The sequence below is a fragment of the Hemitrygon akajei genome, chromosome 29 (genome assembly GCF_048418815.1).
Source record: "Hemitrygon akajei chromosome 29, sHemAka1.3, whole genome shotgun sequence".
Taxonomy (NCBI): domain Eukaryota; kingdom Metazoa; phylum Chordata; class Chondrichthyes; order Myliobatiformes; family Dasyatidae; genus Hemitrygon; species Hemitrygon akajei.
In genome coordinates, this window is record NC_133152.1 from 22,828,364 (window position 1) to 22,844,365 (window position 16,002).

Here is a 16,002-nt window from a genome sequence, read left to right on the forward strand (position 1 = left end):
CAGATGCGCTGATTTCTGCCCACGTTCCAAAGATTGGCACTTTAATTGGACACTGCAAATTGTCCCTCATGTAGGTGGCTGGTGAGAGAATTTTGGGGGTGGGAGGGGAAGTGCTGATGGGCACTTGGAAGAGTAGGTTCCAGGCGGAGTAACCAGAAGAGTCTTAGGTGCTGACATTGACCTGATGGGTTGAATGGCCTCCTGTGTCAAATACTCACTGAAAAGGTGGATCATAGATGCACCAAGTCCACTTCCTTAAGTCTGCAGTGAGTGATCAGTCATGCAGAGCTGGGTCAGTTCTGATTGTATACAACCAAACCACACACGATCTAGCCACAAACCTCCCTTGTGGACTGAGATGTTTAAAATCCTGGTGCTTTACCGTTAGCTCCATCTATGTGAGAGGAACTGTAATCGAAAATATTTTGTATATTACGCTCACTTGTCGTCAATATTTTATCACTTTGCTTGCTATAACTAAGTAAATCTTTCTTCTGCAGCAGCTGATGCTTTTATCAGTTTCATCTCCAGATCTTTGTATCTGCGGTGGTAGATGTGGTTTATGTGGACTTCAGTGAGGCTGTTGATGAAATGCTGCATGCAAGGCTGGTCCAGAAGGTTTGCGAATGTGGAATTCAAGATGCGTTGGCAAACTGTATCCATAGTTAGCTTGGTGATGGTTATATGGAGCCAGCTGCTAGAGGAAGTGGTTGAGTTAGGTAGTTATATTATGTAAAAGGCATTTGGACAAGTAATTGGATAAGAAAGTAGATGGTTGGCATCTGTCTCAAAGGGCAATGGGTGATGATCATCTTCTCAAGCCTGGGTGGCAGGTATGGAAATCCTGAGATGCCCAGTCATCAAGATCCCCCTCTTGCCCTCACTGGTGACAAAGGAAAGCTCATGAAGCAATACGTTTGGCACCAGCTTGGCTGCAGGAGCTGCCGGAAGGATGTTCAATGAATTCCAGCCGCCTTAGGGGCTCCACTCCGGATTTGCTGTCTGGGTTTACTCTTGTAGCCTTCGTCTCTCCCGAGGCTGCCCACAAGACAGTGGGGCTATTTACCCGTAGCTGGGGATCTGGTACATGAGCAAGCACCAGGGCGTGTCCACACACCGGTGGGCCTGCGTGCTACGTGTGCAGGGGGCAGATCTCCTCCCTGTCCTCTAGTTCAGCCTGAGTCTGAAAGAAGTCCCGTTTCCGTGTGACACCAGCGAGGAGGCACTACACGAGGCTTGCTGTTGGAGAGGCTGTGTACTGTACTGGCAGGGAGAGACTTGCACATTCAGCTCTCCTTTTCACAAGACTGCAGTTTATTCTCTCGTCATCGGCACCCTTTTCTCTTCTTCCCCCCCACCCCCAGTGGCAAATTAACTAGCATATTTTCAGGGTTTGTAGAGGTAAGGAACCTGGGCAACCTCATACAATGTGAGAACAGTGGGCTGTTCTTTCCAATTCTAATTTTTGCCTGAAATGTTATAGAAACAAGAGGGAGCTGGAAATATTCAACACTTCAACTGTGGGGAGAGGAATGGTATTGCTGTTTTGGTCTGCGGCTTGCACTTTTGCATTTTGTATTTCCTGCACACTCAGTATTTCTGGTGTAATAAGGAGAAGATGAGGACAGAATTACTTCCACTGTTTTTATGTTGAATTCCCCCTTTTTCTGGCTTTGTTATTCTGTGTCTTCACCCCGATTAGCAGCTATCACAGGGAAAGTCTCCACTGTTCAATGTGACCTGTTTGCTGCAGGAGGAGAGGAATCTAGCTGTAGTCATCTTTTCCCAACTTTTTATTTTCCAGAATATCTTGGTGTTGACCTCACCAGAATGTCTGATGTTGGGATCAGTCAGGAAAGCTGTGGAAGCAATTGAGGAGGTGAGGCTTTTTTTGGGAAGCTTTTGACAGCGGGGTGCCTTGGCTGCTTGTCTTCACATTCCAGCAAGGGCCTTGGGACTCTTTTTCCCCATCTGCTATTGTGAACAGTTTTAAGATGTTACTGAATGTTACTGCTACTGAATAAGCTGACTAAGTAATGTTGGTCAGGCATCATTTCTCAAATTTCCTCACGACAGCCGGAGGCCATTGAGACACCTTTCAAAGCAGCTCATCCTCCACTAAGTTTCCTGTAACTCGCTCTCCCTAATTTCCCATCAACGTTCTTCTCCCGATTCTACCACTCCGCTATACACCAGGGTCAATTTCCTGTGGCCAGTTAACCTCCTGAACTGCATGTCTACGGGATGTGGATAGAACCCAGAACAATCCTGGGGGAAAAGGCGAGAACTCCACACAGACAACACCCCCCCCCCCCCAAAGGTCAGATTTGAAACCAGGTCACTAATCCCTTGAAGCAACATCTCCACTAACTACACTACCATTACCCGACACGATCTCAGCATAGGGCTGTTGATAGTGTTAATATTGTCACTCCGTATGGTGCGGTAGTGTAGTGATTAGTACAACGCTTGACAGTACAAGCGACGTGGGTCCAATTCCCACTGCTGCCTGTAAGGTTCTCCCCGTGACCACGTGGGTTCCACAGTCCAAAGTTGTATCTTTTAGTAGGATAACAAATCACTGTCTAGTGATTAGGCTAAGGTTAAACTGGGCAGTTGCTGGACAGCATGGCTCGAAGGGCCTATTCTGCATTGTATCTCAATAAATAAATGGCTGGGAATTTATTTGCTGAAGTTGTCTTGAAATCTAGCGTTTTGGTTTGATGCAAGTGCATCAGATCTATTAACTAAGAGCACAGCAAAGTGTTGGATAACAGCCCAAGAGCTGCTTTACATCCACCCTGTTGGCAGGTCTTGCTGCAATGTTTTAGAAGTGTCCTTGGGGTTCATGGTGTTACCTGGGTAAGAGACGAGAAGGTGGAACCAATGGGATGAAGTGAGTAGGCACTCTTTTGCCTCTCTGTTGGCCAGGCGCGCAGTCTTGCTCGGGTGGAGGGATGCTGCCCCGCCCACCCATGCTCTGTGGCTTAGGGACATCATGTCCGGTCTATACCTTGAGAAGATCCATTATTCAACTCTCAATTCGGACATAAAGTTCCAAAAGGTGTGGGGACCCTTTCTTGAGTATTTTCAGAACTCCCAGCCAAACTAAAGGTTCATCCCTTCCTTTCCTCTGCACATAACTCCCTGACTTTCAGCATTCTCCGGTAAAATTCTACAAACTCAGACGTGACATGTAAACGTACAACAGTTTGTGTGTTGGGAAAATGCACCCTCTCTATACCAATGCAGCTCTGTGGGGATAAAGGTTCTGTTTGACCCTTTTTGCTAATGCAATGATGGCTTGGAGATGGGAATTGGGAGGGGTAGGTCGGGGCAGGGAGGCAACCAAAGCATGATTGTACTATGGGTGCATCTCTTTCATAGATGTGAATTGTACACTTGTTATGCACTGCATAAACCTTTTTACTATGCTTTCTTGATTTTGAAAAAAAACAGTAAAACTATTACTGAGGGGGAAAAAAGTGAGTAGGCAGGAAAGTGGGGGTAAGTAACATTCGTCTCTCGTTTCTCCTCCAGATCGTGCGTACATGTAACGAGAATGTAAAGATGATGCGGCAAATTGAGGAGCTGGTCTCTCTGGAGAAGAGGTTGGAATTTATTAGCACCAAGGTATTCGTCAGCAGCGTAAAACCGAAATGGGTTGAGTGAGCTGTTTGGTGTGCAAAGCTTAAATATCATATTGCCATCTGTTCAGAACCTGTTCCACAAGGAAATGCATTAAGTTCTCACTGCTGGAGAGTAACTCCCGTCTTTGCAAAGGGTGGGGAAGTGTTTGAACTGTCAATGCTGGGAATCTGAAAAAGAGTTCGGCACTGTCTTTGGAGAGTGGTAATGACTCAGGCAATTGCTATGCAATTCAACCAACATTTGGTGCTCGGCCTTCTGCAGTTTTGATTTAACAAAAGGCATTTGTAGTACTATCCAGGCTTTGTACTGAAGCCACTCCTTTTCTCAGCAGCTCTCTGCTCAACGCAAAAGATATTTAAGTCAGTCTGGGGGAAAATTGCTTTATCGCTATAGAAATCTTGTTGGTCTTAAACGGTCAGAGTGAGTTTGTGGATGCAGGCTGGTCGACCCAACTAGTCTATGTCGAACGGTGCCCACCCAGTTAGAGCACCCAAGTGAGGGAGGTTGAATCAGAGCCTGAAGTCGGTTCAGCTGTAACCACCTTACAGGAGATGAATTGCCATTGGCGTAGACCACAGCTTGTGGGGTTGTGATTGGCTGGCAGAGACTTCAAAGGTTCATTTATTATTATCAAAGCATAAATCCAAATTCAACTCTGAAATTTGTCTTCTCCAGATAGCCACAAAACAAAGAACATGAAAGTTGTCCAGAGAGACATCAAACCCCCCCCCACCCCCCCATAAAAGAACGGCATCGTGATCATCAACCCCCAAAACCCCCTCCCCCAGACAAAATGGAACAGGGACATCGACCCCCAGAAAACAGCCACTCCCCTCACACAACAAAATGGAAACAGTGGGCAATTTTTTAAAAAAAAAACAACTTAAAAACTGTAGGTCTGGAAAAAGTCCATAGTTCATAAACACAATGTTCCAATCCATAAATGCAGAACCACAGTGCCATCCTACGATATCACCAGCACTCATCGAAAGAGGGGCCTACCAGCCTGCCACAGCAAGCCACACAGCGATAGGCCACTCACAGATCCCTCCTTCAGCAGTGATCGGAAGGAAGGAATCGGCGCTGAACTCTCGCTGGCCTTCTGCATTCACCTTGATGTCTCAATCTTCCCCAGCGCTTTAACTAGCAAAATGCAGTCAAACATCGGCAGCGTCCTGTATCGAAGTTTCTTTGCATCAAGGCCTTCTGAGTATATGCTCTCTTTCCGGAAGCTTCCCGGAGGCAGCAAAGTGCTGGATCACTCAAGCTATCTCCAAACTGTAAATTGGAGGCTCTAACATTCTCAGAAACACATTTAAGAAGAAAAACAGACTTAAAAGAAGATTTAAATAAAAGACATTCTCATGCGCTATCTGGAAGATGTTGACCAAGGCAGCGACATCTTGACTTGATGGCTAGCAGTGCTTTCAGTGGGAGTATTGAGACGTCAACAGTTGCTGATAGGATAATTTCTTTCTCAAAATGAAACTTAATATCTGGCCATAAAGGAGATTGAACAAAGAATGGGGCCGATTTATTTTTCACTTATTGCATTCTGTTCTTTGCTGTTGCTGGTTTAATAAGTAACTTCTTTCTGCAGGCCCTTCCTTTAATCTCCCAAACACGATTCCTGGTCAAAGAAGGGGAGCTGAGTGAACTATCTGCCACTGGATATAGACACAAACTGGGAAATGCACCTAAACCAATTTACCTTCATCTATTTAACGACTTGCTGTTGCTGTCTCGGAAAGAGTAAGTGTCTCGTTTACTTTTTTTTTTACTGCTTGCGGATTATATTTACCCGGTAATGGGCATTTTGTCCAGGCTACTGTAGGATTATGTTGGAGTTATTGATAAAACAATTGACCTCCTCGTGTTGCTTGTCTACTCGGCTGAATAACTCCTGAGATTCCAGTAAGAATTTGTGGCATAGAATCTGCCTCCAGTTGGCTGGCTGTTCCTAGGCCAATGGACAGTACTACCAAGCTCAGTATTTAGTGGCTGACCATAGCTTTCCTTAAAGAGGCAGTGGTGACACACCACTTTGAACCACTTGTTGTCCTTGTGCTGAAGGCAGAGATTTTGTGCATTCTTGTTTTTAACATAGAGCAGTACAGGCCCTGTGGCCCATGACGTTACGCCAACCTTTCAACCTGCTCTTAACTTACTGCCCATTATTCTGCTGGCGCTTGGGGCAGCACTGAAGGTCCATACCGTCGCACGCAGATAACCGGTCAGGGTCGTTAGCCCTGAGCTGAACCCCCAGGCCTGGAGTGGTAGACCACCCTTAGTCTGGCCTCTACCTGCTCGGCGTGGGTGACCCTATCAAGAGCCAAAGCATAACGCCCTGACTCCAGCCAACATCGCTCTCCGGGTCATCGAGGCATGCGAGCCTCCAAACCACGCAAGGTTGTGGTCCTCTTGGAGGCTTAACTTACTCCAAGCTCAATCTAATGCTTTCCTCCCAGATGGCCTTTTCTCTTTCAACCATGTGCCTATCTAAGAGCCTCTTAAATCTCACTAATGTCACTGCCTCTACTACTACCCCTGGCAGTGCACTTAACACTCACTATGTAACAGAAAAACTCTACCTCTGACATTCCCCTCCCCATACTTTCCTCCAAAATTATGCTGTCTTGTATTAACCATTTTTGCCCTTGGAAAAAGCTGCTGGCTGTTCACTCTATGCTCCTATTCGCCTCCCATTCTCCTTCACTCCAAAGTGAAAAGCCTCGCTCACTTGATCTCTCTCCTCAGGGCATGCTTTCGAGTCTAGGTGGCACCCTGACTAATCTCCTCTGCACCATCTCCAAAGCTTCCATATCCTTCCTGTAATGAGGCAACCACATTGCCCAAATAAGTTTTTGATCCAATGATGAAACTGTGATGAAACAACGATTAGTTATAAATGCATTCCTTTCTTGAGACATCAGCCCAATGAGTGGGCTGTATGTATTTCCAGAAATGGGAGGTGTGCGAACTTGGAGGGGGAAGGGTTGGGCAATGGCATTCTCACACAATGCACCCCCTCGTAGGAGTCCTCTAAGTTAGAAATTGTTTAGGCTAATAAATTGTACGGGTCCCAAGATGAATCCCTGCCCTGTATTCTGTCAGGCAGTAGCGGGGAGATGAGGAGGGAATGGAACCTGGAACAATGCTACTGATTAGATAGGTAGATAGATACTTTATTCATCCCCATGGGGAAATTCAACTTTTTTCCAATGTCCCATACACTTGTTGTAGCAAAACTAATTACATACAATACTTAACTCAGTAAAAAAAAATCCAGTGGATCATGCAGTCACTGCTTTGGAACTGAGCGAGGCAAAATGAGGTTTGGCAATGATGTTTGCCATTGTTGAAAGCATGTCAGTTATTCAGGATTAGACGTGGGGAACAGTCATCTGAAACTGTAGCTCAGCATTGTTTGATTCCATCAGGAGGGGATAAGCTTTGACGGGTGGGTGAGTCACTAAATTCATTACTGGGGTTGGCTGGGTCTTTTTATGTCAACTTGAGGGGGGGGGGAAAAGAAGATTATTGTGCTTTAATCCTCCTTTTCATTACTTTTGATTCCTTTCTATCAGAGAAGATAGGTTTTCTGTCGTGGACTATGCCAGGACCTCCAGGCTGGGAGCCCACTGCCTTGACGCAACCTCAGTAGTTTTTAAGCTGCGCCTGTGCGAGAATCATAAAGGGGCCACCAGGAATTTAATCTTGGGAGCAAGAAATGCGTAAGTATTTATTTTTAAATGTACGGTGGATTCTGGTTAATTGGGACACACCGGGACCAGTACATTTTGGCCCAATTATGTGGCTGCCCCAATTAGCCAAAGTTTCATGGAAATCGTTAAAAAGGTATTAAAAAAAGATAACAGTTAAACAGTAGTTTATGTATTTAAATTAATACCAACGAATTGGAACAATACCAATACAGGACTAAAAACTATTAGTTCCTAATAATTATTGACAGGAATTCACCAGGATACACTGATTTAAAAAAAGTATGTTGTAGTGTATCCAGGGAGGAGGAGTTCCTCTGAAGGGGCTTTTGTCCAATCTGGGGCAACTAACTTGCCTTTGGTCCCTACTGGACTCTTACCTGGTGGCTCCAAGTAGCTGCTTGCAATTGATGGTGGCCGCACCCTGATACACTGCTTCGACAGGCAGGCTACACCTGGTGAAAGTAGCTCGCAAGCCTCGTACCTCAGTGAGATGGAGACATGCCTGTCTTAGCATGCAAAGTCAGCTCCAGCAGATCAGGTGCATGAGATCCGACGGCCAGGAATGCAGTTCTGCATTGATCCATGGAGTATAGAGCACCACGAGGCACGGACGTCATCGTAGCCACCTGCTGCAACCAAGGAAAACCAGTTGTGACAATTACTTGTACTGCCAGACCCAGTCTTCTAAGGTCGAGAGAGTGGAATTACCCCAGTGCAACAGCTTTTCCACTTACCCTGCATGGGCTTCATGTCATTGTCAGATATGATGGATAACCACCAATTAAACAAAATCAGCGCAGGCATCTAGTGCAGATAATGGACTGTCTTAATACAAAGCCTTCGGTTGTGTCCTCCAAATCTTCATTTTTCATTGTAAGGTTCAAGGTGCTCCTTGCTGCCTTCAAAAGTTCTTTATAGTTCCTAACTTAAAGTAGCAAAAGTTTCATTTTCTCGCCTGGCCGTTTCTGACATCTCCAAGCCTCAATGCTTGAAACCACAGTGAACAAAACCGTTCTGAATTGTGTTACTGCTTAGTTCTCGCCAACTGTGACAAAAAATCACTACTTTTTGAACTGAAGCACACGTAAGTGATACTATTTATTTAGAAAAACAAGTGTTTGATTTAAGCATGGTGTTGCCTTAAAAGTTACACAAGTGCATGTGACTGATGCTGGTTAGAAACTGTTCAATGGTCTCCTGTCCCAGTTAAGTGGCATAGTATCCCAAATAAACTAAGGGAATCCTGGCTATTTTCTTGATTAGTTTTGTCCCAAATAAGCAGCTGTCTTAAAAAGCTGGAATCCACTGTATTTCAAAAATAAACTGTTCATAAAAATTTTTTATTGGTGAACAACCAAGAAGCAATCTTCCCTTCTCCGCCCCCCCCCCCCCCCCCCCCAATCTCCAAACACGTAACAGGAAATGGAGACATGAGATTCCACAGATGCAGGGAATGTTGAGCAACGCACACAACCCCAGATCAGGCAGCATTTGTGGAGGGAAATAAACAGTTGAAGTTTTGGGCTGGTGGAGGATCTTGTCCCAAAACATCAATTCTGTATTTTCCTCCATAGATGCTGTCTTAACTTGCAGAGCCTCCCCAGTGTTTTGTGCATTGAGGGCGCAGAAACAACGCAGGGGGACTCGGTGAGTCAAGAAGGATCACAGATAGTTTGTTTTTGGTTGTGACTCAATCTGGACTTGAATGAAAGAGGAGACAGATATGCAGCAAGAGCTGGCGGGTGATGGGTGGATCCAAGTGTGGAGTGGTGTTGGGTGGATGAGGAGAGGAAGGAAGTCTGAACTGGGAGGCGCTGAGTGGAAATGACAAAGGACTAAGGGTGGAATTGTGATGGAGAATGGTGCAACATGGAATAAAGGAAGGGGAATCGGTGGGAAGAGTAAGTGGTGATGGGTAGATGGAGGAGAAGATAAGGGAAGGAATCACACGGGGTAATGGGGCCAGTTGGATCAGAAGGGGAAAGGGACAGGCAGGTTACTGCAAGTTTGGCAATTCATCATTATTGGCAGCACAGAGTCTGCCCAGGAGACTTGGATGTTCCTCTGATTTTCAACTGGCCGTGATCTGTCCTTGGTGGAGACGCGTGTCTACGGAAATGGGACATGGAACTAAAATAGCTGGCTACCGAGAGGTCCCCGGCTGGCACAGTGGGTTGTTCAGTGACCCCCTAGTCTGGTCTCACCGATGTAGAGGCCGTCACAACAAGGCACCAGATGCAATAAATGCCAGTGAAGTCACGTAGGAAAGATTGCCTCCCCCTGGAAGGGCTGTTCAGGGCAGCAAATGGTGATGAGAAATGGGTAGAGGGGCAGGTGTAGCTCTTCGTATGGTTACGGGAGTGAGGATCAGTAGAAGGGATGACTGGATGAAGGAGTCAGTGATCCTCGCGGGGAGGGGAAGATATGCTGGTGGTGGGTTCCTGTTGTAGGTGGCAGCGATTGTGAGGAAGGTGTTGAATGTGTGGGCTGGTAGGTGAAGCTCCGGGAATCTCTGCCCATGCTGTACTGGGAGGGGGAGACGGGGTGAGGCCAAGCGTTGGGGAAATGGTGGAGATGTGGATGAGGGTTTTGTCAACGGCAGTGGGAAAGAAACCTGCAGGGCTTCGACCTGAGACATCGACAGTTCATTTCCTCCCGCAGATGTTGAGTTCCTCCAGCAGGCTGGTTGTTGAAAATGACAAGAGATGCTTGAGTTAGTCAGTGGATGAAGGGACTTCCTGCCATTTGAGGGGAATGTGGTTTATCTCTGAGATACTTCCTGTCCCATTGTTCATTAACTTTCCTTGTTCCACGTTTTCCCCACTTTGGCTCTTTAGCCGATATCCTGCAGCAGGATTTCCATATTTCCAATTGGAAATTTACAATGCAAGTTTGCCTTCTGAATGCATTCAGTGGTCAGAGTTGCTCTGGTGTATGGCTGTGATCTACCTGAGTGAGTATGTTTGTGCTCATTGTCTCCCTTTGCTCTGTCCCCTGTGCAGATCTGAGGCCCGGGAGTGGGTGGCAGCCATTTCTGCTCAAGGAACTGGAAGTGAATCACAAAACAAGAGTGAGTAGAATTATGGTCTCTGTGGAGAACCTGTTCAAATATTTCAAATATCTTTCATCAAACCCACTTTCCTGATACCCCATCCCTTCTACTTGATCGTAGAACCCCACCCCATCAATTAATTGTTTGGGCTTCAATTGTACTTTATTCGATCCTGCTTAGAATCTATTTACTTTGTCCTCTTTGTGAAGAATTTAAGAAACTGTGCAGCCATTCGGTCCTTCCAGTCTGCTCTGCCCCTCAATAAAACTATGGCCAATCTGGTCTTGGCATCAGCTTGCTATTGCACTATAGTCTGCAAGGCTTAAGTTTAGGTTATTTGGTCATTAACCTTCCTCTAGTATTCTGGGGGAGTTGCTGAGATAGTGGGAGGATGAAATAGGATTAGTGTAACATTTCCCAATAAATGCTGAAAGTTCAGGAGACAAAACAGGGTGAGAGGAACTAAAACATCACCAGAGGTGAAGTATTAGGCCAACTAACAGCACTAAAGTTTGAGGTCCCTGGGACCTGATGATCCACTCTAGTGTCCTTAAAAGAAGTGGCTACAAAAACATTGGAAGGAGTGAGCTTGTAAAATTCCATACATTCTGCAGAAATCCCTAAGGACTGTAAACTTTAATATCTCATACGATTTAGAAAGTCAATTTATCTAGAATCAGCATGAAATGGAAGCTCATCTGACCAATTCAGAGTTCACCACAAATAGTGTAGTAGATGTATTGTAATTTGATACCAGAAGTGTATTTGAATATTATTTTATTTACTGAGATAGTGCAGAATAGGCTCTTTGAGCCGTGTAGCCCAGCAATCCCCCAATTTAATCCTAGCCTAATCGGGGGACAATTTACAATGGCCAATTAACCTACCAACTCTTTGGACTGTGGGAGGAAACCAGAGCACTTGGAGGAAACCCGCACGGTTATGGGGAGAACGTACAAACTCCTTGCAAGCAGCAGCGGGAATTGAACCAGAGTTGCCTGTACTGTAAGGTGTTGTGCTAACCACTGTTACTGTGCCGCCGCAGTAAGCTGTCTCGTTTGTATGCTCAACCAAGTCATTTTCATGTTGGCAAGCTATAACTGCAAGGGTGCCACAGGGATGGTCAATAACCGAGGATGCATGACCCAGTTTGTATTAATAATTTGAGTGAAGCAGGTGAGTGTACTACTGCAAGATTTGGTGATGAGCAAGATCGAGGGTAAAGCAGGTTATGAGGAGGATAGAGAAAATACCAAGGGATAGTGTCAGTGTATAGACAAATGTAGATGAAATGTAATATAGGTGAGGTTACCCACTACAATATGAAAAGGAGACAGAAGAGTACTTAAAGGGAGAAAGACAAAATGATGCTTGCAGATGACACAGGTTGGTGTTGTGGATGATGTAGAAGGCTGTTGTATGTACAATAGGACATAGACAGGATGCAGACCTGGGCTGAGAAGTGGTAGATGGTGTTCGGCCCAGAAGAGTGAAGTGGTACACTTTGGAAGATCAAACTTGAAGGCAGGGTGTAATATTAACGGTGAGATTCTGAGTGTGGGCAGGGCACGGGGGATCTTGGGGTTCAGGTCCATCGAAGTTGCTGCACAAGCTGATGGGGAGGGGTTAAGGGGTATGGGGTGTTGGCCTTCATTAGTTGGATAGTGTTCAAGAGCCACGAGGTAATGTTGCATCTCTGTAGTTGGACTACACATGGAGTATTGTTTAGTTCTGGTTGCCTCATTACAGGAAGGATGTAGAACATTTAAAGAAGGTGCAGAGGAGATTTATCAGGATGCTGCCTGGATAAGAAAGTAGGCCTTGTGAGGAAGGATTGATTGAGCTAGGGCTTTTCTCTGTGGAGCGGAGGATGGTGAGATGACTTGATAGAGGTGTATAAGATGAGGCATAGATCGTGGACAGCAGCATCGTTTTCCCAGGGTGGCAATGGATAATACCAGTGAACATCCTTTTAAGGTGATTGGAGAAAACTTTGCAGAGGTGTCAGTGGTAGGTTTCTTTAACATGGGGAGCCTGGAATGCACTGTTTGGGTGGTGGTAGAGGCAGATACGTCATGAAGATTTAGGAGACTCTTGGGTAGGCACATAGATAAAAAGAGTCATGGGCCATGTAGGAGGAAAGGGTTACATTGATCTTGGAGCAGGCTGTATTCTATGTACTAATGCTGTTCTAGAGGGATGAGTCGTGTGTGTATATACACATACACACACATACAATGTTGGCATGCAGTTGCAGTACGTGAGAAAAGAAATGGAATGTTTGCCTTTATTTCAAGGGTGATGCTTTCTAACTGCTCAGAGCATTAGTAAGATAAAGTCTGAAGTATTGCTGATAGTTCGGGTTTCTTTTTCAGATAGTTCAGAGCAAGTTTACCAGTTGTTTCCTGGGGTGAAGGGGGTCATTGAATGAAGGAAGCTTGCACAGTTGGATCTGTACTCGACAGTTTAGAAGAAGTAATCTTATTGAAAATCTTATGTGGTTTTTCTCGTGTGGTTTGTTTTGTGCTTTTTCGTGATATCATTCTGGAGAACGTTATCTCATTTTTTTTAACTGCATTGTATTTGTGGTTTATAAATGACAATAAACTGAATCTGAAAAGTTAACATTAGGAAGGGAGTTTTTGGAGTAAATGCTGAGAAATCATGGGACAATAACCTAGAACCAGGAATAAGGAGTTACCTACCCAAGAAAGTGAAAGAACTTCTCTTAGAGGAACATAGATCTTTGGAATTCTCTATCCCAAAGACAAGTCATGGCTAAGGGGACTCTGGAGACAAGACAGTATATGCTGGAGGAACACAGTTGGCAGGCAACATCTGTGGACCAAAAAATGACGTTGATGTTTTGGGTTGAGACCTTGCCTTGGGACTGAGTATAGAGATACCTTCTATGTAAAGGCTGTCCTCTCGTTATACTTACTCCTGATATAAGTCCTTGTCTCCCTCTGAGCATGTTGGTTTCCTACAGATGCTCTAATTTCTTCCTGCATCTCATGGCCAAGTAGTTCGGTAGGTCAAAACTTTACTGTACCTTGCCCTCAATGTGTAAGTGACAGAGGGATTTTGGAAGGAGTTGTGAATGGGTAAGCACAGACTATGTCTGAAGGGCCTGTAATATAATTCTGATGCTGATTAAGATGCTTAACCTGGATATCTGGGACTGCAATGATTGTCCTTTAACACTTGGCTTTGTACCTGAGGTGAGTGCAAGCACTTGGAAATTTTCTTGTAACCTGCACTAACCTCTCTGCCTGTAATTACACTTCTGTTTGATAGTAGTGGAGAGATGGCAGCTGGGGTAGCCACCTTTTTTTTTGTCTGTTTCTGTCCTGTAACTTCCCTGGATTTATTTTTTTTATTCCTCAGGAATGCTGGAAAATGCCGAACACTAACCTGCCCTCGGTGTTGGAAGGATTGAAGTGGACTCGGTGTCTGATCTGCCTGTTCCCCATCCACCCGTCAGTTGTGCTGCTTGCTGTTGAACAGTGATTGCAATGCTGAGGGAGATTGATTGGTTTGAACCCTATCTAACTCCCCTGTACGTTATGAAGCTGTAATATGCCACAAAACTAATGTCTAACATGCAAAGGTTAAAGGGCAAATTGGACAACAAGCTGGTGAGGAACTTTGATCATGTTTCTTTTGGGAAATACACTAGAGAATTTAGATCTGACAAAAATGTTGGGTGCTTGAGAGATTGGATGACATGGGATCAAAGATTACTGGATGGTCCTAGTTTTAAGCAGTTATTGAAGATTGCAATATCACAGCAGTCTAATACAGTGATTCTATATTTTGTCATAAAGGTCCTATGGAATTGCTTTATATTAAGTTATACAACTAAGGCCAGCAGCCTGTTCCTTGGACAGTTCTGGCCTTGACGTTTGGACTTGTTGGATTTTCATTGCTCCAGTACAAACCTGCTCTATCTTCTCAGTCGCACCTCACCCATTTGGACTTCTGTTGAACCAGGTTTTGTGCAATGTTTAACTACTCAGGCCTCGGCTTTGTAGAATCCTACAGACATTTCTGAAGACTGGCATTTATTACTGCATTTGTGAAAATATGCAAATAATTTGCTTCTATTTATTTTATCATGTGCCGAGAGCTAATAAAGGTTTTAGGGTTTAGTAAACTTGCCACAATTCCTCTTTGCACCAGTTTTGATTTTCCTGAGATTTTGCTGTCCAATTTAACAGGCTCATTTGAATCAGATTACAAGCTACTAATGGGGAAATGTATTTGCCTGGTGCTGATCTTTATGCCTAGAAGCAACGATCGAAGATCAACTTGACTAAGTGTGTCATGAGCAGGCCTTTGCTACCAGATAAAAGGGGATCGTCTTCTAAGTGGGGCAGGATTGTCTGGGAAGGTGGAACTTGTTTGATAGTCTCATTATTTGGAGAGCAAACTCCGCAGGGGTGGCGATAAAGTCTCAAATTCAGGGTGGAGACAGTTTGTCTAAATTCAAAGAGTCAATGATTTGTGCATAAACATACACCATTGCACTAAAAACCAAATGTAAGAGGGAAGTAAATAATGGAACCAACAATATACTGACGTGCCCTGATCTGCTGCCTGTTGCGAGAAATGATTTGGTTTTTATTTAGCGATGCAGTGCAGAACAGGCCCCATCGCCAAACAACTTGCCTGATTTAACCCTAGCCTAATCAAGGGGCAATTTACCTGCTGACCCGCATGTCTTTGGACTGTGGGAGTAAAGCAGAGCACCCGGAGGAAACCCACGCACTCGTGAGGAGAATGCCCACATTTCTCTGACGGTGCTGGAATTGAACTCTGAACTCCAGAAAGCCCCCAAACTGCAATGGCGTCGTGCTAACCATTACGCCACTGTGGTGCCCTGATGAAGAGCAGTCTGCTCGCTTCACCAGTTATGGATTTCCTCCCCACCCCCCCCCCCCCCCCCAATTCCCTTCCTGTCATCGAGAGGAATCAGCTTCCCTCCCCAACCCCCGGTCCCAGTCACACGTCCACAACTGGGATCCTGCAGGAACCAGGCTGTCTGACTGTTGACATTATTCCTTGTGTTTCTCACCTTTGCCTAAACAAATGGAGAGTTAAGTTGCCTGGAACTGTGCCATATTTCCTCCTCTCTCAAATTAGATGAAAAAGTGAGTACTTCACCAACACTTGATTCTCGGTGTGTTCCATAACCACGGGGAATAATACATAGTATTTGCAATTATATTTTTTGTGCAGTTTGGGCATCCATTCTGGACACAATCCAGATGAAGTAACCTGTGTTGCAGCTTGCACACAATCCTATGTGCTCGCGTGCTGCTCCACCAGAGCACTGTGGTGGTTGTGTGCATCGTGCGCAGAATGCACTGTGGTGGTTGTGTGCATCGTGCGCAGAATGCACTGTGGTAGCTTTGCCAAGGTTCCTGACAGCACATTCCAGACCCTGACCCTTGCCATCTGGAAAGCTGAGAATAGCAATAACATGGGAACGTTACCCCCTGCGAGCTCCCTTCTGAGTCTCAGCCCACAGTGCTGAAAATCAGTCACCAGTCCTTTGTTGTTGCTCCCAAA

General features: G+C 45.2%; 1 protein-coding gene across 3 annotated transcripts in view; it reads left to right on the forward strand.

The window, feature by feature from the left end:
- Positions 1–14,584, forward strand: part of LOC140718300 (rho guanine nucleotide exchange factor 19) — a 35,768-nt gene extending 21,184 nt beyond the window's left edge. For all 3 annotated transcript variants that reach the window (XM_073031853.1, XM_073031854.1, XM_073031855.1), the window contains exons 6-11: positions 1,805–1,879; positions 3,541–3,633; positions 5,252–5,403; positions 7,239–7,385; positions 10,379–10,446; positions 13,816–14,584. In XM_073031853.1, the coding sequence (XP_072887954.1) occupies positions 1,805–1,879; positions 3,541–3,633; positions 5,252–5,403; positions 7,239–7,385; positions 10,379–10,446; positions 13,816–13,841 (561 nt within the window). In that variant the 3' untranslated portion in view covers positions 13,842–14,584. The remainder of the gene's footprint in view (positions 1–1,804; positions 1,880–3,540; positions 3,634–5,251; positions 5,404–7,238; positions 7,386–10,378; positions 10,447–13,815) is intronic.
- Positions 14,585–16,002: the final 1,418 nt, after the last annotated feature.